The sequence below is a fragment of the Kwoniella europaea genome, chromosome 1 (assembly GCF_036810445.1).
Source record: "Kwoniella europaea PYCC6329 chromosome 1, complete sequence".
Classification (NCBI taxonomy): Eukaryota; Fungi; Basidiomycota; class Tremellomycetes; order Tremellales; family Cryptococcaceae; genus Kwoniella; species Kwoniella europaea.
This window is the reverse complement of record NC_089487.1, coordinates 12361656-12382429: the sequence shown is the minus strand read 5'-3', so window position 1 is coordinate 12382429 and position 20774 is coordinate 12361656. Positions and strand designations below refer to the sequence as shown.

Below are 20774 nucleotides of genomic sequence, written 5' to 3'. Positions count from 1 at the left end.
GCAAGTGTATCCGCCATACATCGGGAAATTACGGACTTATCATTGGTCAACCAGCAACCCCTTAGCTTTATTTCAGTACACCACTTAGAACTCTACTGCTGTCTACCTGACAGCAGTAGAGTCGAGATGCAGAGAGAATACAAAATATACGATGAAGTATGCATACATGCAATTGAATGAATGAATAAATGACTAGTATAAGGTACAATGATAAGTGATAGATTAAGCAAAGTGATAGATGAGGAATGTCATGTAATTCGTCGTATTTTATTGTATTGTAACGTATTGTAATGTTTTGCAATGTTAGGGGGAAAAGAAAAGCAAGAACATCTTTCACCAACGAACGTTCTTTTCGTTGCATGACACTTATTCTCCCCCAGGTAGGACCATCATCTCCACACAAGCCACCAGATGTCGTAAACTATCTCAGCTCGGAGATCAAACTCTCCAAATCAGCTACCACATCAGTCATGGTAGGTCTCTCAGCAGGATCTTGATGCCACATCCTCTCCATCAGATTAACAGGTTCGTCACCCCAATGTTTCCTCAACCCTGCTACAGACGGTCGTTTCTGTTTCGCTCCTACCACATCATATATGTAATGTTCGTTATGACCTTCCCAAGGGTATTTCTAAAGGTCAAGAACCAAAAGACAACGATTAGCGATCAAATTGAGATTCATAACTAACGTATACCCACCTTATCCCCTATCCATCCACTCATCATCTCCCAATATACCATCCCTGCACTAAACACATCCACCTTATAATCATACCTAGGATGGGGATGCCAAAGTTCGGGTGCTTGCCAATTGACCGTACCTACCAGACTTCGAATCATGGACCGAGTGGAATTCTTCACACGTGCTAATCCGAAATCTCCCACTTTGGCTTGACCAGATCGGTTGATGAGGATATTGGAGGATTTACAGTCTCTGTGAATGATCGATGGTTTACGGGTGTGAAGATATTCCAATCCTCGAGCTATGTCGAGCATGAGGTTGAGGACTCGACGCAGGGACGGACAAGGGACGTTTCGCTGGGTGTACCAAATCAATTGTTGATCAGTACTCGTATAGTCCAATCGCAGACGATAAAGACAGATGGTAGACAGACTCACAATGTAGTCAAACAAATCACCATTCTCGCACAATTCGCTAACGAGCATACATGGTACATGAGTCGAATCCTCGGGAATGCATATACCACGCTATTCAAGACAAAGCTGATCAGTCCTAACATTTACGATCATACAGTCTGCAATCATTCCATACTCACAAATCGAACGATATTGGGATGACTAAACTCGGCGAGTAATTTGAGTTCACGAATATCCACTAAATGACAAATCAAACGTCAGCCGCCATTCGAACGACAACTCCAGCAGAGATTACTTACTTTCTGATAAATGTCCTCTGAACTCTGAGATCGCAACCTTCCTTCCTCTCAGTTTACCCACAAAGACACTACAATTTCCCCCAAACAACACGATCAGCTCCTCACCGTACTCTCATGCTGTGTTTCAAAACCACTTACTCTTTGAATCCACCACTACCAATCTTTTCCAATTTGATCAACTGGGAAGGTTTGATGATACTATCCTCCAAACCCAACTCCTGTAAGTCCAAATTCAGTTCAGCTTCCGAAGCGACCGGTTTATTATATTCGTCCGATATCGGCGGTGTGGCAGGATCTTCTGCGTGGATATGATCCCTCAACAATACAGGTGTAGTCTTGCCAGGAACATGCACATTGGATCCTATAGCATGTATGATCTTCTTCGATTTGGATTTCTTGTTTTTGATACTCTTTTCTTTACCTGAAGATGAAGATGGTTTGGCAGTAGCTGAAGAAGATGGATTGGAATTGACGGATTCGCCTTGGTTCTGTTCGTCTCTCCATTCCAATAACGCTTTAGCCAATTGTGGTTTAGTACCTCCAACTTCGATTCCTCGAGCTTCACACATCTGAACAAGCTCATCTCGAAGTAATCGTGTAAGAGAGGACACAGTAGCATCGGTCAGATCGATATCTGTACGTCGAACAAGTCAGCATCAGTAAACCCAGAACCTGATCGAGTTTGCAAAAAGGGACATACCAGCTTCGAATGACTCATCCTCATCAGTCTCCTCATCTTCCTCCTCTTCGTCATCCTCATCAACTTCCATATCAGGATCGTCCCTAGCTTCCTGCCTGAGTCGCTTGCGTCTACTCTGCATCACGCCGAACGCCTTGCCAGATCGAGTGGTATGTATTTGACCTGGAGTAACCAGGATATCTTCTTCAGGCTGAGGTGACGGCGAGTCTGGAGTGGCTGTAAGCTCAGATTCTGGGGGTTCAGCGGTCTCTTCGTCTGAATCAGCTGTAGTAGGCGAATGACGAGAAAGTCGTCGTGTAAGTCGACGGGGCGGTGTTGAGGGTTTGGGAGGTGAGGTATGAGCTTTGTTCTGAGCTCGCGTACGAGGTCTTTCATCTATCCGTATTCCATATAAGCTTGATCTCTCAGGAAAGGGATGAGTTTAGCTTACCTTGCTCCATATCCTCGTCATCATCTCCCTCAATAGGTACCTCAACATCCTCATCAACTTCCATCTCCGTATCGCTCTCTCCACCTTTGAGCGCTTCTATAGCCTTCTTCTTCGCTCCTCTGGAAGGTAATGATCGACCTTTCTTTGAGCTGACCATCGATACATCTGAATCTATAAGCTTATCACGACTTCGTAGATTCCTAGATGGTGCTGGCGAATTCTCTTCATCTGACTCCTCTGTATCTTCTCCTTGGACAGTCGCGTTATCTGCATCGTGCTCGTTTTCATTCTCTTCGTCGTCAGCTTCGACCTCGCTTGACATCTCTTTGATATAGCTTGCTCTGCCTCGAGATCGCAGTCGATTGACTAACGGTGTAGGTTCATCGTCTTCTGTCTCCTCGTCCGCATCCTGAGTGATCTTTGATCTATCGCCATCAACAAGTTTTCGGGCAGGTGTTGATTTTGATTTCGATTTCCGTGTTTGACGAGGAGTATAGCCATGATTGCCAGATTGTCTTTTGATACGATGTGGCGTCTGACGAGGCGGCAAGGAATCGCCATCCTGGGATGTGTCGGTAGTGGTATAAGCTGATGAGAGTGTTGAGGAACGTCGAGTTCTACGACTATATAATGATTGTTCCATCAGCAAATCTTCGACTCTGTCATTAGAACAATGGCGGAGGACTCACTCTAACAAGCCCTTGCCAGGACTCTTCACATCATCACCAAACCTAGCTTTTTTATCTCCCTTGTCCTCCCCCATACTCTTGCTTCTACCTCTGAAGCCATTCTTTACCATAGACTTCCTTCGATCTTTCGTTCGTCTGGGAGCAGTTCGTATCAGAGTCGTTTCTGCCAATCTCACTCTGGATCGTGTACGAGGTATAGCCCTCGGTGTAGCATCTGTGTCTCCAACAACACGGGCACGTACAGGGCGACCGCCTGATGACGAAGAGGAGTTGGGTGAATGCTGCTGTGAGGATGAGGTTGATCTGTGGAGGTGGTGAATCTCGACAGACTCGATTGTAGCTTTACGTCGAGGGGACATTCGACTGGGCGAAGAAGGGAGGGGAGAGATGAGTCGATCAAAAGATTTTCGCTAATAATATCACATGAACTATGAGCCCACACGGCTTAAATCGGGGTTAGAGACATAAATGGTAGAAGGACACTTACTGCTGCTATCAACCCATCTACCAAATCCTTCTTGCCCATCCCAGCATCATTCTCATCATCCACCGAAGTTACAGATCCCACATCATCTTCTTCATTCCACATTCCCGCTACCTTCCATAATCTTATCAATTCAGCTTTCCGTAACCTATGTAATGCATTTGCAGGTGCCGAGTCTATCAGATGTTGATCGCCTTTACACAGTATTTCTATCAGCTTGTCTCATCATGTTTCATTTGTGCACAGCGGTGTAATCACTCACTTTCAGCTATAAATTCAGGTTCTTCTTCATCTTCTTCCATCTCTATCCAACTTCCCGAATCGGCACTTGAATCAGGATCTACATGCGATCTCTTTCGTTTCCTCGGACTAGTCGATGAAGATCCATTCTCGTCATCTTCCCCTTCTTCGTTATTTTCTAAATTACCATTACCATCACCGAAAACATCATTTTCATGTCCATTGACTGTTTCAGCTTTGGCTTTTCCCTTCCCCTTGGGTTTCCTGGATATCGATTTCCTATTGATATTGGATTTTGTTGATTTGTTGATGATCTGTTGTCCTATCTCAGAACTTAATGGTAATACCTTCTGACTACGGGATCTTGAACTTTCGCCTCTTCTAGGTAATCCTCCATCATCATCATCATCATCATCCTCTGTAACGTCAAACGATACATCTTCGTCATCAGAACCATCTGAAGTTATGACTGGTCTAGAAATCACGAAAGCCTCTGATCCCAATCTACGTCTTTTAGGTGGATGTTTACCATTATACAAGGTATGTTTTGTTATCAGGGGAGTAGCTGTCTTTCGAGGTGAGGAGGCGAAATGCTGAGAACGAGCTTTAACCAACCGATGCATGGTGAGTGGGGATTCGGTCAGGGGGTATAGGAAGAGGAGAGGGGGGTTGAAGGGTTATAGATGTGTTATTGAGTGTTGACAGTCTCTGAATCTTGATATATGGTGAGAGCGCGTTTGGATGTTATGTTATATTAGTCGTCGAATGTAACAGAGTCAGAGTCGCGCGCGAAGAAGTGGAGTTGACTTGTTTTTTTTGGAGATCGTAAAACACCTAGTTGTGTATTTCTATCGCGGTGTTCTTGCTTGAGAGAGACTGTTGAGGTCTCTGGACTCTTCTCACATCTCTCAGCTCGAGAGCAGACTTGTCGTGGGTTGAGGTTGGTGGGGCCGAGGGTAAGATGGGATGGACTGTTAGACGAGCAGATTATTGGAGTAGAAAAGCAGTTTTGGGTGGGACAGGGTACAGGTTGAGTAGATCTTTGTAAACTCCCCTCCACATCCTCGGGATCAGATCCCACGTGGCTATGTATATGACGTGGTGTTTACCCTGTACAGTGAGAATCGTCCTTTGTATGCATCCAGTACATACATAAGTTACCTCTGTAGACGCCTGAATGCCCATGGAGCAGTCGAACATTGCAGCTTCAGATCCCGGTCCAGTAGATCGCGAGTCAACAGGTATCCTTTTCTTAGCATCGTCGCGATCACCATGCCGGCCAACGCACCCATCCCCGGTAAATTCGAGGAAGATCCCAGGGTACATTTCGACAAGACAGCTGGGAAATGGCAGTACGAAGATGAGGATGGGACAGAGTACGAGTGGACAGGTCAAGCCTGGATACCTCTGGTATGTAGGACTCAGCTTCTTGCAGACTCCTCTTCCATATCATAGAAGGAATGATGACATCCAGCTGATAAATCGAGGATACAGATCGACGAGGAATTATGGAAAGCTCAACAGGCTGCTTATTCCGTTGCTGGTGTTGATGAAAGTGTGAGTCGTCCAATTCTCAACATATGTAAGATCAGAAGTTACACATAGCTGATTTGGTTTTATGGGTGACTTCACAGACACCAGCAAATGCTGTCTTGGCTCGTGATGAGAAACGTAACAAGAAACGTAAGAAGGGCGAAAAAGATTACACTTCCAATACTTCGACCCTCAACGCAGCGTCAAACGGATCAGCCGCGGGGGCAGGTGGTTCTTCATCTTCTCAAACTCAACAGAATCCAACAGCCAAGAAGACCGCAGTGTGGGTATCAAACCTACCTCCAAATACTACCGTCGAACTGTTATCTTCGGTATTTTCCAAAGCTGGTGTTCTGTTAATTGACGATGAGGGTCAACCTCGTATCAAATTGTATTACGATGACGAAGGGAATTTTAAGGGAGATGCTCTGATCATGTATTTCAAAGAAGGTTCGGTTGACTTGGCCATAACGTTGTTAGATGATACGGAGTTAGAATTAGGGTCGGGGTATGGCAATATGAGAGTGAAGGTTGCCGAATATGAGAATAAAGAGAAAGAAAAAGAGAAACATGAGAAGAAAGAGAAGGATACGGCCGAACATGCTTATGGAAGAGGTGAGAAGAAGAAGTTGACAGCGGAAGAGAAACAGAGGATGTCAAAGAGGATAAAAACCATGCAGAAGTGAGTGACATTCATCAAATCCACCATGTGATATCAACTTATCTTATCCTCCTCTCATAGCAAAATTTCCTGGCACTCGGACGACGACTCTGATGATCCTGCTGCACCCATTGGAGGTGCGCCCGCACCGCTATCAAACCGATTTAACCGAGTCGTTGTGTTGAAAGGGATGTTCGCATTGGAGGATATCGAGAAAGATCCAGGGTTGATACTTGAACTGAAAGAGGAAGTGAGGGATGAAGCCGAGACGCTAGGTCAAGTAACCAATGTTGTCTTATATGATGTGAGTTTCTCGAGCTCAGTCAGATTGACTTTCCGGATTAGACGCTGTTGAGGATAGTAGCTGATTGATGACATTGATATGCAGAAAGAAGAAGATGGCGTGATGACTATAAAATTCAAAGATCCCGTTGCTGCTCAAGCGTGCGTTATGAAGATGAATAACAGATACTTCGATGGAAGAGTGGTAAGTGATGACTTTACTTGCACTTGTAACATCAATGACGGAAAGCTGCTTATTTGATTCAACAACTCGTCATAGATTTACGCAGGGATATATACCGGTAAAGAACGATTCCGTAAATCAGGTGGGATTCACTCATTTGGTGATGATGAAGAGGCGGATCAGGAAGAAAGAGAGAGATTGGATAATTTCGCCCAGTGGTTGGTAGAAGGTGAAGAGGAGAATAACAAGCAGTGATAAGAACGGTGAGGGTGGGAAAGACTCGGAGCAAGACCATGTCTTCGAGCGGTTTGTTAGTTTTAGCCTTATCAGATGGTTCATTAAGGATCAAGAGGAATGGAGAAGTCAAAGGAAATGCAAATTGATTTTTGTTGTATATAAAATATCGGAAACTCCAAAAATTGTTTTCTCCAGAATATGGAAATTCATGCTTGATACTTGATTTGATTGGATTATTACTTCTTCTCAGATGCAAGTATATCAACAACCCTCTGTACTTTACTGTCGTTCCCGCCTGAGGTGATAGATTTATCTGTCCTTGTACCTATCCTGATATCGGTCTGAAGATAAAACACAATCGCCTTTCATTTAGCCGCTATTTGAGGAGGACATTACAATGATCGATATCACTCACAGCGATTCTCTGACATCCTAAAGCATGTACAGCCTGATGACATTCACCTATCACTCTTACTACGTCGTCCCATGGTCCCTCGATGTTGGTTCCATAGCCACTAACCGGAGTGAGGCGGTTTCAGCTCATGTTCGTCCACATCAACGTTTGGGGGTTAGGAGAGCTTACTGTAACTACACATCAGAGATACATACGTCAGCTTGGGAAGCATCGGTAAGAAGGCAAGCTGAGTGCTCACTTTGTATTCCAATCCTGATTTCTCTAATACCCTCTGAACCTCAGCTATCTCAGGTCCGACAGATGGTTTAGGTAATCCCATGGGGATCAGACAGACTGATCGGATGGTTAGTGGGGTTATAGTGATCAATGGAAGAGACGTAACTCACAGTCTGCTACGGCGTAAAGAGGGACAGACATGATGTTCAGGTCAGTAGATCGTGATAAGCTTGTTATAAATGCAACAGAGAATATAACATCAATCCTTGTCTTATGCTATGCTGCTGGTTTCGGAGCTGAGCACCAGATCCGGAGTTCCGCTTGGAGTCGTTATCACTCCTTGAGTAGGCATGCCGTCAGATTGCTTACATAAATATAGGCATGCCACATGAGCCAAGTGATGACGAACGAACGTTGGGCTGCATTAACCGGATGATCCAACGCGTGCTACACACTCTGAAAGCAAGAATTCTCATCATCACTGATACCAACCACCACACCCAACCTTGTTGTTTCCTAATCACCGCCCAAACCGATACATCCTTTAATCTTTCAAGAACACCCACACAATGCCGCCCAAAGGAAAAAAGACCAAAGCTGAAGAAGCTCTCGATTTCCTATCCAACCTAGACAACCTCGACGCTCCAGGGGATGAACCTAATTCATCATCACCCGCCGCTCCCAACTCAGCTACTTCCGGTGGATCAGCTGCACCCGCTGTCATCGTTGAAGGTACACCCAGAGGTTCAACCGATAGTGCTAGAAAGTCGACTTCGACTAGGGATACAGCAAGTTCGAACATTGCTAACACCAACGCAAATGCAGAGGGAGATGAAGAAGCACAAAAAGCTCTTGATTTTTTGAACGCTCAGATCAATCAGAAACGTACCAAACCTTTACCTTTATCATCGAGTACACCTAGATCATCCACTCCCGTCTCTAGTTCTGCCGCGACTGTACCTCCTCCACCTGTAGCTGCAGCCGAACCTGCGAATGTACCTTCTCAGTCACCCAATTCGGGTGGATGGGGCGTATCGTCCTTCTGGTCATCTGCTACATCTGCATTACAACAGGCGTCGAAAGTTGCCGATGAACAGTACAAGAAAGTAAGACAGGAGGGTGTACAAGGTGTGACGCACCAGTTGGAGAACCTAGGTGTGAAAGGTGTCACGGTACCTAATGTGGTGGATTTGAATAAACTTAGGAAAGGTGCGGAAGAGAGATTGGGTGGGATTGTTAAAGGTGTAGATTTGGAGAAGTTGAGTGAGTGAAACTTCCATCAATCCTCCACAAAAATTGTCCTTATCAGAAACTAGTATATATTATGTATATATATATGTATATATACTCTGACGCAAGTTGGGTATATTTGCTATATTGCTGACCATCTCTTCGTAATAACAGGACAAGACCTCGTCAACACCACGACATCCACTCTTACTTCAATCCTCGATACGGTCGCACCCCCCATCTCAGCCCATGAGACATTGGAATTATGGTTGACGCACCCTATGATAGGATATGGTGGTGTCGAAGGTGTGATTTACAGAGCATGGGTTAGGATTTTGGAACAAACTGAAAGTGGTGAATTGGTTATCGTCTGGTCACCAGGTGAGAAAGAGGGATCTTCAGCTGAGAAAGGAGATGACGATGAAGGAGAAGGGGAAGGTAGGAGTATTAATCCTATTGAGGGATGGGAGAAGGCTTGGGAATTGGCAAAGAAGGAGATTGAAAGTGTTAAAGGGAGAGAGGAGAAGGATCCGAAGGGAAGGAATAAATCACCTAATCGTGAGTCATGCCTCACCCAAAATAATGAAAGATCATCAACCTCAGACCAAAAGAAAAGAAAGTTCAGCTTATCCTATTCAAATACTTCATAGCTCAAGTGCCAGTGACTACCGTCCCCATATTCTTACATCTACAACCACTTCTCGCACCTCTTCCATACCCCGAGCCACCTATTCACGCATCATCATCCGCAACAGAGATTCAGCCACCTAAACATCTTTATTTCTTGTTGACCTTACAGGACCCACAACATTCATTGAGCTTTGCAACCGTCACTCAACCTTCTCCGAGTGATTGGATGGAGGTGGAGTACGAACAGTCGGAATGGGTAGAAGAGAGATTGGTGGAGATCCTACGAACGGGTGTAGAGGTCATTGCGCAGGATGTGAGTTTAAAAATTTCTTCATCTTCAGATGTCACACTTGATTGATAGCTGATATACTCCTTTTGGTAAATGTAGTATGTCGCGACTCGAATGGGTCTAAAACCTTCTGCACCGACCGCTGCGGCAGTCACCACAGCTTTGGCTGAACAAGCTACTCAAGAGAAAGGAGCTGAATCGACTGGTACAGAGAAGAAGTCTGACTAGATGGGTTGATCCTCGCCAGATGAACGGTTTTTGTCTGATGACAATGTGACGTTCTGAGAATGTTACCGGCGGTTGGCGATTGATTGTAGTTCCGGTTTAGCTGTTGTTCAATCCTGAGATGTCGAGAAGGATGGTCAACTTTTTGAGATTTGAGTTTGCCCGTATTTAACTATTTTGACTTTCTGACACATGTGGCTATCGATATATAAATATAAGTTAACGATGATTTGATGCAATTTTATGTCTCTGTAAAATACGTGAAACAGATCATCCCTCGCTGCTGCCACCAACAACAAAAAAAACACTGAATCATGGATTTACTCGTCTAATCCCCGGCTTTCGTGCCGAATTGTTCGAGTGAAGAACAAACGCATTTAGAATGTAAGGATTGTATCGTAATCAATCAGAAAAGAGTGATAAATGGCAATGGGGAAGAGTATAAATAGCATTGATGTATGAAAATAAGATATATAGGTACAACAATATTTTAACAGCATCTTCCCTCTCGCTGTCATCATTGACAATACACACACAAGAATCACAACAGCTTATTGTAGATTCGTTCCTACCCCATTATCCCCTTTCATTCCACCGGCATACCTTCCAACTTATCTTTCAACCCCTCCCAAACACCTTCCAACCTCTTGATCCCCTCAATCTGATCATTTGTAAAATCCTTCCAACCAAAGGTGGTCTGCGCAGCTTGACGAGAATGATGAACTACCGAAAGTTCATGCCACATACACGCTTTGATGAACACCCGTCGGGATAGGAGGGAAGTTATACTGGAATTATCTTGATCGTTGGCTACAGCAAGTCAGACTGAGTCAGCTAATGGTCAAGATCAAGGTGTTTGATCTGTAAATTGGGATGCAACTCACCAGCAACGAGTTTATCAACTTCAATTTCCCATCCTGGTTTACCAGCGTTCTTGAGCTGTTCAATCTTTTTATTCCTACTTTCTACTTTCTTCCTTAAACCGTCAACATTATCTTTCGATAATTTGTCATGCCTTATGAACAGATCTCTGAAAGACAGGTACAAATCTCGGGTAGATTTAAGCGATTCGATATGACTCGTAATTATCGTTACCTATGTTTGATACAGATCATTGCAATCAGTTTAATGTGCTAGGTTTATGAGGGTAATTTGGACAAAACAACTAACCCTTCTTTCAGTTTCTTCAGCAATTCTAATCCAAGTTTCACCCACATCTTCCAAACCCTTCGATACACCTTTACATAACGAACAACTACTCCCATTCCCATTGATGATGGTGCCATGTTCATCGGTAGAATTGGTACATCTAAAACAACTTTTATTCAACGACTCGCCAATAGCTTGAACACTTAATGATAATCTACTTGAATCTGCAGAATGATTGATAAGTCGATTTAATGATTTTTCCGACAAAAGTACCAATTTCTGATACGAGGTCAAAATTGATGGTAAGTTATCTCTTAATATACCTAATTTCTCATCTAGATCTGATGGTATAGCCATTTCCTGAGCGGTATTGAGTTTTTTACTGTGTGATTCCTCATCGGTAGATACTTTTGTACGTTTGCGCCATGATTCGAATGCTCCCTCTGTGAGGAATACGTTGAGTGCCCCGTCGTCTTTGATGACTGGGTGGTTGACGACGAAGTTGATGAATCGTTTTAGGGCTTTACGACGAGCTTCAAGGAATGAAGCGTCGGCTAGATAAGTTAAAAAATAGAGGTAAGCGCTTTTGGTGAATTGTCATTTGTGAGATGATCATATGTCTGGAAAACGGAGCACTCACGACCTATACGTTTTGGTGGCAGAGAGGGTAGTAATCGGATGGGCTATATATCAACAGTCAATATTGTAGCTACCATACTCAAGAAAATCGATAACTCACATAACGCTTGACGAGACAATCCAGTAACCAAACGAAATCACTATATCTTCGTGAGACAGGTCCAGATGATCGTTTCTACGATACAATCACCTCATCAGCTTTCATACCAGCCAGGACTATTCAGTTGGTGATGTGATTTGAGACATCGATCTTAGGAGAATCAACTCACATCCGATTCAACCCTATATTTCTGTAGGAACCAACCTTCTTTCTCAGGTATCAAAGCGACTTCAACGTGTTCCAGATCCTTCCAATAGCCCAACTGACTTTCCTCTAAAACACCATCTGATCTGAACGCACTGCCATTAGCACTATATCCACTTGATACATGCTGGTTCCCACTCCCTCCTCCTGGTGATCTATGATGATCTGAAAGCCCGTTCGTACGAGGTGTAGTGTCCCATGCATTGAATCCCGTTGAAGCAGAGGGCGTGAGACCGTGCGAGGCCGAAGAAGAGGAGGGAGATCCTCCGAGATCATACCCTGTCGGAGGAGCTGATAGAGTGTTGTGGGATGTTGAAGAAGGTTTGAGGTCTGGAAGAGGCAGGTTCGGTATGGATGCTGATAATCTCTCGATGGAGATTTCATCATCTTCTGAGGATGATTGTGCTAAGGCCACCAAAGCCAAGGCGCAGAAGAATTCTTGTCGAGCTAGAGATGAATTATCTCTTGAAGTCAAATTGATGATCTACGACAGAGACATCATATCCTGATTAGCCGGACTGCGACTACGAGGAGCTGCAATAAATGGTTGACTAACCTTCTCGACGGTCAAAGCGGGTAATTTGGAAGTAGTTAACAATCTCTGTACAGATGCCAATGATACATGACCTGTACCACTGGTATCTATCTGATCGAATAGGGAGACGTATATGGCAGGTGGATCGTCTGAGTTGAAGGATCAGCGATTGTTGAGTAGTGTAGATTTACAGTATGAGAACAGTCGTTCTACTCACTGATCAAACCATTCAGTCCTTCTCTACCTGCAGATCCCGCAGTTATACCATCTCTAATCTCATCAACATTTCCTCTGGGCGTACCGGATCTAGCTGGACTGGGAACAGCAGACCAGGGATCTACATCGCCGAACCCACCTGCCCCTGGAGCAGGGACGGTCGAAGCTAGCGGGTCATTATATCCTGATGAAGATAGACCTGGTGAAGTGAGGAAAGCAGAGGACGAGAGGGATCCGCCTCCCATCCGTCGAGGGGCGTTGAACATCTTGTTTGGCTGCTACCTACAGGCTGTCGATAGCAAAGCAAGACGGATCTATGATCTTTATATATAGTTGCGTGGGTTATGGCATATGGAGATGGAGAGTAGAGATAGGGATGGTCTGAAACGTCACCGTCTGCGCTCAGGCCCGATTTCAGTAGTATGATGCCACGTGGTCAGCTTATATCGGTCATCGCTTCACCGGTTATTCAGAAAATGACGAAGATAAATACAATTACAATGACAACTACAATTAATTGGAAGAGGGAATCAGAAATCCTTTGTTTCCGTATATAGCCAAATATTAAGCTGAGCAACATCAATGTCGCCAACGCAAGAGAAGGAGAAACTAGTGGCTGGTGGGGAGAGTCAAGCAGAATGGATACAGATCAGAGAAAGCTGGACGAAACAGGCTGTCGAAGATGGTGATGTCAAGTCCCTAAGGAAGATATCTGCTCTACCAGGTGGGTTCGGTGGAGATGACATGAGGAAGAAAGCTTGGTATGTCTTCATACATCATCATCAGAGCCTGTGATCTGGATGTGCTGACCCTTTCCATTTGCTTGAGTAGGTCGAGGATGCTCCGAACACATCTTCTAGCTCATCAGACTGCACGGAAGGTAAACGGTGATGAGAGTTCAAGACAGGAAGAGAATTTTGGCGGAAACGAGGACAAACCGGTGGAAAAGGGGGACGAAGGAGATACAAAAGAACAGGAAGCTGGCCCATCTGAGCCAAAACCGCATCCAAATGAGAGACAAGTGAAATTAGATACAGATAGATCTTTCGTGACTTATCCGAAAGGTGGGTAATATTCCAGATATGATATGTGCCAGCTCTTCGGGTGAAGTGCTAATGAAGTTACACGTAGGTATACCTGCTCAGAGCAAATTAGAACTTCAAGTCGATCTGAATGATCTGATAGTAGGCGTTCTAAGGAAATATCCAGCTCTAAGCTATTTCCAGGTTAGCTGTCGTCCTACGTTTAATGATCTTGTGATCACGCAGCTAATCCTTGCTCCAGGGATATCACGATATCCTCTCAGTACTTTACCTCACTTTCATCCCTCCCAGACCCATCCCTCAGAGATCCAGATCTTCTTCCAGGAATAGAATTCGTAAAGATAGGAGTAATCTGCATACACCCGAAGCACTTTCGGTTCCAGCTGACAGTGGACAGAAATCACATGAAGTGAAGGTTGAGGTGGCAGATGAGAAATTCTCTGGTAGCATATCTGCATCTGTAGATAGCGAGAAGGATGATCTAGGAGTTTCAGAGGGTATACATGAGAAACCACCCCCGCCGTCTTACGATGCAATCAGTCGAGATACAGCGGAATGGCGCGAATTGAGGAAATGCGCAGAGATGGTCAGTCTGAATAGGGTGAGGGATGCGATGGGATCAGGAATGGAAGGTATGATGGGTCTGCTAAGGTGAGCCATATCTTCACGCAAATACTGTTACCGTAGGGGTTTTGTGCTTACTCTGTATAATTTCTATATTTCTTTCTATTTTGGTAGGATACTAAAGCGTATACTGAAAGCTGCCGATCCGGAACTATCGAAATTCTCGTCCAAGATATCCCCAGTACCTACATTACCTTTCTTCGCTCTATCTTGGGTCTTGACTTTATTCTCACACGATTGTGATAGTCTACAACCAATACAGAGAATGTTCGATTTCTTATTGGCTAGAAATCCAATTTCAGCAGTATATCTAGCTGCTTCTGTAAGCTTGTTTACAACCCTTGAATTAATGCTCAAACAGAAAATAAAAGTGGGCTAATCTAGCTTTCTGAAACGTAGATATTGATAATAAAGAAACCACAAATGCTCCAAATCGCTCATCAACTAGGATCGGAATACGAAGAAGATCCTACTCTACTACATCCTTTATTCGTCAGATTACCACCCCTATATGCTGATACGCCCTCTGAACCTGACCCTCCACCTACATTGACCCCTTCACCCAAGACGAGCTATGATGATTTCGAGGAAGATTCCGCCAATCCCTATCGACCGATCAAATTGTCTGAATTGTTTCAACTGACTGACAAGCTCATGGAGCAGTATCCTTGGGACGGAGATGTGATAAGGGGAACAGAAATAATGGGAGAAGGAAGTGTGGTCAATACGTACCCCAAGGAACAGATGGAGGAAGAATGGAGTGAAGAAGAGATGCTGAGAATGATCGATGTTCAAGTGGTCAAACCTGGTGCAGGTGATATTTCAGACGATGAAGAGCTGGATGAAGAACCTGTAAAACAGAAGAGGAGGAGGTTACCTATAAGGAAACCTAGGAACAAGATCAATACGCTCTTGGCGTTTGGTGTGGTCGTTTTGGGAGTTGGAATTGCCGTGTACGGGTTCAAAGCTGGAGGAAATGAGGCTAGTTGGAGTAGGTGGTGGAGTGTGGTTATCAGAGGATGGATAGGGAAGGAGGGGAGGGGTTTGGAAGGTGTGTTAGGAAGAGGGATAGGATGGGTCAAGAAGGCTGTGAGGGATGTTATGTAGATAGTACCTGAGTAAGGTATGCATCACTCGTATGGACTATGTTACAGTGTCCTGACATGAAATACCATCATACCCTCGTTTGCGTTCAAGACTTTCGTAAATGATGGGGCCATTTTATGGGGACCTGTGTAGGGGATGATCATTTACGGCATCGCAATAACCATTTAAGCTCGTTAGAGTTTTTCGAAACAAAAAACAAATGATCCGACGAACCAATTCGGTATGATATCTTGGTGAGACGATTCATACTCACTCGTCTTATGTGTGAGTTGAGCAGTACATCATGCAGCTTGCCAACTCACATGGGATCCTCTACATTCTCATCATCGATCGGGACATTGCCATGAGAATGGGTCAGGGTAGGAAACGTTTTGATGTTTTCTTCTACTTAATCCGCTATCAAGGGATTTCAGGGTCGAGATGCCACCTCAGCACGTACCTTACTTTGTATCGGATCATCCAGGTCAACCAGTTATTATAGATCAGGTAATGACGACGAGATTTCCCACATACATACAACAGCACAAAGGCATACATAATACACACGTACCATACAGTACAACAGTACAACATCACATCGCTTCCTCCTTCTCTTCTTCATTCCTCATCATATCCCTCAGCTTGTGGAGTGTAGCTAGCTCAGCAGCATACATATCAAGATGAGCGGTCTAACAAAGGAGAACTTGGATAAACATACTGCTGATGGTGGTGAGTCAGGTCGTGTCGTTCTCTTCCCATCAGAGCTTGGAACTGCTCGGTATCATCACCATATAACATATATATCTTACTTCTGCTCATCCCCATTCCTACCCCTCTATGACTGCTTTCTACCTCTTCCTTCCTTCTCTGCATCTTCGGAGATGCTCGTCAAACCTCGCTCATTTTCTCATCATCCTCTCGGAGCCCCTCGTAACAACACAATCCTCATTCCGCATTCCGCATTGTCCCTCTATTTCGGACCTTAATCTGCCTTGGTGCTTACCTGAGCTAGCATCACCGAGCGGTGGTGCAGCTACCAAGCGGCATTGCTGACTATCTATATCAATACATTCTCATGCACTTTCCTCCCATCCTTCTTCTGTTTCCTAATTCTGTATGTACAGTGGAGTAGCTAACAAAAGATGGTATACACTGGTCCAGGCGATGTCACCCTCGGCAGATCCAGATCAAGATCCCACTCTTCTCATGGATCGAGAACCCCGAGTCTCCACCAACCTGGATTATCCAGACGATCTTCCTTGTCTGCTGGTCATCCTCAAGGTCTCAAACAGGTAGATACTTCCAAGATTGGTGTACCCATCGTTACTCCTAGTAAGTGTCTCTGCTAGCTGCATGCACGTTTAAGCTGATTGTTTGATTCGTCATGTCATGTAGGAAAAGAACGACCTGGCCATGTACGATCTCTCACCGGTTCATATTTCCCCGCTCAAAAGGGTGTGGTCACAATGGAAGATGAATGGCCAATCGGAGATGAGAAAACATGGAAGACAGCTTTGAAAGATATGGAATTCGATCATGAAGATGAACAGAAGGTAGCCAATACCGTTGTTAGACATGTTACCACCAGTTTGGCTAGACAGGCTTATAACATCGATGCGGTGAGTGGACGATTCCGGTCTTTGTAGTGCTTCGTGAGAATCAAGAAGGAGCAGGGACAGGAAGTGTGGATGGTGGGGATACTTGTGTGTGTGTGGGTTGTGTGACGGGATCGGATAAAACGGATCAAGAGAATAAGGGAGTGTAAAGAAGTCGAGAGGCTGACAGCTGACTGACGCTCAAACCGATTAGATCGCTGCATACCAAGCTACTGCGTTGTCTGTTAGAGACAGACTTCTTGAGTAAGTCAAATGGCTTGACTGCTAATGTGTGTGAAGCTGATATAGACCTATGTAGACGATGGAACGAGACCGCTCTGTAAGCTCCTTATAATCCTATCTCACATCCCGCTGACCTATCACCATAAGCCACCACACCAAGAAAGCCCCTAAACGAATCTACTATCTCTCCATCGAATGGCTCATTGGAAGATCACTCGATAACGCCGTTCTCAACTTGGGTATGAGAAACACTTACGAGAATGCTACCCAAAAGCTCGGCTTTGTGAGTCTCATGGATACCAGAACATGTTCGTATGACAGAGACTGATTTAGCTCTGTTATGTAGAACTTCGAAGATCTGCTCAATGAGGAGAGAGATGCTGGTTTGGGTAACGGTGGTCTTGGTCGACTTGCTGCTTGTTATGTGAGTGCCATATCGATATGTATGATCGGCTACTCACTTTGACGCAAATCATCTAGATCGATAGTATGGCCACTCTCAACATCCCTGGTTGGGGTTACGGTTTAAGGTGAGTCATCTCTCACTGTATGTATGTAACATACGTGTCTCACTGATCCGACGCAGATACAATTATGGTATCTTCAAGCAACTGATCTCGAGCACCGGAGAACAGCTCGAAGCTCCCGATCCATGGCTCGACCGAGAGAACGTTAGTTTCACCGTTGTTGACGAACTCAGAATTAAAGCTTACTTAGATATGTATTTATTAGCCTTGGGAGATCGCTCGTCTCGATGTCGCTTATCCGATCCGATTCTACGGGCGAGTCGAAAACATCCCTAACTCTGACAAAGCTGTCTGGTCGGGTGGTATGGAATGTCTTGCTGTAGCTTATGATACCCCCATTCCCGGATTCAATACCAAGAACTGTGCCAACATCAGACTTTGGAGTGCTAAACCTGTTCAAGGTTTCGACTTGAACTCATTCAACGGTAGGTAAATTCCTTTATATGGTTTCTTGTCATGCTAACGGTTACTGTAGCTGGTAATTACGAGGCTTCCGTTGCTGCCAGTAGTGAAGTAGAGAACATTGTGAGTAGTATGTGCCTTTCGGCTTGAGGCATTCTCTGACATACAAACCATAGACTCGAGTCCTCTACCCCAACGACAATATGTACGCCGGTAAGAAACTCCGTATCATGCAACAATACCGTAAGTACCATCCTAAAGGCGATAGAGGTACTCGCTAACAATGATGTGTTCTAGTCTGGGTTTCCGGATCTCTTCAAGATATCCTCAGAAGGTTCACCAAGCTTGATCTCCCTTGGACTGCTCTTCCCGATTACGTTTGTATTCAAATGAACGATACTCACCCTACTCTCGCTATCCCCGAACTTATGAGAATCTTGATCGATGAGGAAGAGTTATCTTACGAGACCGCTTGGAAGATCACCACCAAGGTGTTCGCCTATACTAAGTGAGCGCAAATGAATATGACGCAGGAGTATGATGCAAAGCTGACAGTCTCAACCAGTCACACTGTCCTTCCTGAGGCACTTGAAAGATGGCAACTCGACCTATTCGAGACTTTGTTACCTAGACACTTGCAAATCATTTACAGAATCAACTAGTAAGTCAGCTGTTACAGTGTCAGATCCGTTCTCTGGCTGACGGTATTCCTAGCGATTTCATGCAAGCTGTTGCCAAACGATGGCCTGTAAGTGTGCTTGGTTAGCAAGGGTTCGCAGATGCTAATGGTGCTACAGGGCGATATGGACCGAATGAGGAGAATGAGTATCATTGAAGGTAAATCTACCACAACTGCCATACATGAGAGACTATTTTTGCTGACACAGAATACCACAGAGGGAACACCCAAATATGTCCGAATGGCCTACCTTGCCATTGTCGGTTCCTTCAAAGTCAACGGTGTTGCTGAGCTCCACAGTCAGCTCTTGCAAGCTACTATCTTCAGAGACTTTGTTGAGTTCAAGGGCAGAGACTTCTTCACTAACGTAAGCTGGATCGTATAACGCGTGTTCTGATTATCGAAGCTAACATGTGTCCGTTCACTCAGGTTACCAATGGTATCACTCCTCGAAGGTGAGGAAGCAACATTTCTAGCTAAACATTGGACCAAACTGATCCTCTTGTAAAGATGGCTTCTTCAATGTAACCCTCAACTTGCCGCACTCATTACCCACACTCTGGGCAACGATCACTGGCTTACCCACCTCAAGACTCTTAAGCAGCTCTTACCCATGTCCGAAAACGAGGAGTTCAGAAAGGCTTTCACCAGCATCAAGATGGAGAACAAGCAAAGAGTGAGCTGACTCGAAGGAGTATCATACTCTGAACTTGAGCTGACTTTACTCGCCTCCAGCTGGCTGATCTTGTCGAAGCTGAACTTGGTATCACCTTGGATATTGAGAGTATTTTCATGACTCAGATTAAGCGACTTCACGAGGTTAGTCGTTGTCAACAATGCCTGTCAGGTGGAGCTGATCTTTTTTCTTCGCTCCTCGTAGTACAAGAGACAAACCTTGAACCTCTTCGCGGTCATTTACCGATACCTACGAATCAAGAAGGCTTCTCCCGAAGAGCGAAAGAAAATCACCAAACACACTGCTATCTTCGCTGGAAAAGCTGCTCCTGGTTACTATGTCGCTAAACTTGTTATCAGACTTATCAACAACGTCGCCAGAGTCGTCAATAACGATCCCGATGTCGGTGATCTTCTCAAAGTCGTCTTCATCCCAGACTACAGTGTATCCATCGCAGAAGTCCTTGTTCCAGCTTCGGACGTTTCCGTACAAATCTCCACTGCTGGTACTGAAGCTTCCGGTACTTCCAACATGAAGTTGGCTCTTAACGGTGCTCTCTTGCTTGGTACAGTTGACGGTGCTAATGTTGGTGAGTGATGCTTTTGTGACAAAATGGTACCAGCGGATCGATGCTAATGATAGGTGGATACAATAGAAATTGCTGAAGACGCAGGAGAAGATCAATCCTTCCTTTTCGGTCATCTCACCGAACAAGTCGAAGGTGTCAGATTCACAAACTCTTACCAACCTACACCCTTGGAACAACGATCCTCTGAATTGGCTGAAGTCTTCAAGGCTATTGAGAGTGGTACGTTCGGTGAAGGTAATACCTATGAACCTCTATTGAAGACTGTCTACGAGCATGATTACTACCTTGTGAGTTAACGTATTCTTGACTACTCATCAAGCTGGGGGCCTAAGACCGGTTCATAGGTATATTAATAAACGTTTGTTTACAGGTATCTAACGATTTCGGCTCGTATCTCGCTGCCGAGAAACTCATGGACGAATGTTACGCCAACAACAGGACTGAATGGACCAAGAAATCCATCTTGACTGCATTCAACATGGGTGATTTCTCCTCTGATCGATCCGTACAAGATTACGCAGATGGTATCTGGAGTGTCGAACCTTGTGAAGTACCTAATGGTGATAACCTTTAGAATCTATAGGATCACGAATCACGTTGGAGTTTACCTGGTGTAATTACTTTT

General features: G+C 44.7%; 7 protein-coding genes across 7 annotated transcripts; 4 read left to right on the top strand and 3 right to left on the bottom strand.

Moving 5' to 3' along the window:
- Positions 1-421: 421 nt before the first annotated feature.
- Positions 422-4563, bottom strand: V865_004720 (uncharacterized protein; the record flags this gene model as incomplete). The annotated part of the gene is made up of 11 exons (XM_066228497.1): positions 422-631; positions 700-1038; positions 1120-1209; positions 1278-1336; positions 1398-1465; positions 1536-2031; positions 2098-2472; positions 2528-3150; positions 3217-3626; positions 3704-3894; positions 3963-4563. The coding sequence occupies 11 exons, from the start codon at positions 4561-4563 to the stop codon at positions 422-424; spliced, it is 3462 nt and encodes a 1153-aa protein (XP_066084594.1).
- Positions 4564-5212: 649 nt separating this feature from the next.
- Positions 5213-6855, top strand: V865_004719 (uncharacterized protein; the record flags this gene model as incomplete). The annotated part of the gene is made up of 6 exons (XM_066228496.1): positions 5213-5350; positions 5435-5497; positions 5575-6155; positions 6216-6438; positions 6523-6621; positions 6697-6855. 6 exons carry the CDS (start codon positions 5213-5215, stop codon positions 6853-6855), a joined length of 1263 nt encoding a protein of 420 aa, XP_066084593.1.
- A 218-nt stretch (positions 6856-7073) lies between these two features.
- On the bottom strand, positions 7074-7669 carry V865_004718 (uncharacterized protein; the record flags this gene model as incomplete). Its single annotated transcript, XM_066228495.1, has 4 exons — positions 7074-7178; positions 7253-7352; positions 7447-7585; positions 7639-7669. 4 exons carry the CDS (start codon positions 7667-7669, stop codon positions 7074-7076), a joined length of 375 nt encoding a protein of 124 aa, XP_066084592.1.
- A 368-nt stretch (positions 7670-8037) lies between these two features.
- On the top strand, positions 8038-9845 carry V865_004717 (uncharacterized protein; the record flags this gene model as incomplete). The annotated part of the gene is made up of 4 exons (XM_066228494.1): positions 8038-8731; positions 8873-9256; positions 9349-9641; positions 9717-9845. The coding sequence occupies 4 exons, from the start codon at positions 8038-8040 to the stop codon at positions 9843-9845; spliced, it is 1500 nt and encodes a 499-aa protein (XP_066084591.1).
- Positions 9846-10428: 583 nt separating this feature from the next.
- V865_004716 (uncharacterized protein) lies at positions 10429-12951 on the bottom strand (the record flags this gene model as incomplete). The annotated part of the gene is made up of 8 exons (XM_066228493.1): positions 10429-10652; positions 10727-10937; positions 11013-11545; positions 11632-11674; positions 11731-11805; positions 11900-12418; positions 12491-12618; positions 12687-12951. 8 exons carry the CDS (start codon positions 12949-12951, stop codon positions 10429-10431), a joined length of 1998 nt encoding a protein of 665 aa, XP_066084590.1.
- A 316-nt stretch (positions 12952-13267) lies between these two features.
- V865_004715 (uncharacterized protein) lies at positions 13268-15459 on the top strand (the record flags this gene model as incomplete). Its single annotated transcript, XM_066228492.1, has 6 exons — positions 13268-13446; positions 13517-13749; positions 13817-13911; positions 13970-14379; positions 14467-14674; positions 14752-15459. The coding sequence occupies 6 exons, from the start codon at positions 13268-13270 to the stop codon at positions 15457-15459; spliced, it is 1833 nt and encodes a 610-aa protein (XP_066084589.1).
- A 1121-nt stretch (positions 15460-16580) lies between these two features.
- Positions 16581-20723, top strand: V865_004714 (uncharacterized protein; the record flags this gene model as incomplete). The annotated part of the gene is made up of 22 exons (XM_066228491.1): positions 16581-16770; positions 16834-17057; positions 17248-17297; positions 17353-17373; positions 17424-17559; positions 17623-17700; positions 17757-17806; positions 17863-17947; positions 18009-18228; positions 18279-18328; positions 18382-18448; positions 18503-18713; positions 18771-18866; positions 18920-18953; positions 19003-19042; positions 19103-19251; positions 19314-19339; positions 19395-19560; positions 19620-19703; positions 19765-20149; positions 20216-20436; positions 20520-20723. The coding sequence occupies 22 exons, from the start codon at positions 16581-16583 to the stop codon at positions 20721-20723; spliced, it is 2787 nt and encodes a 928-aa protein (XP_066084588.1).
- Positions 20724-20774: the final 51 nt, after the last annotated feature.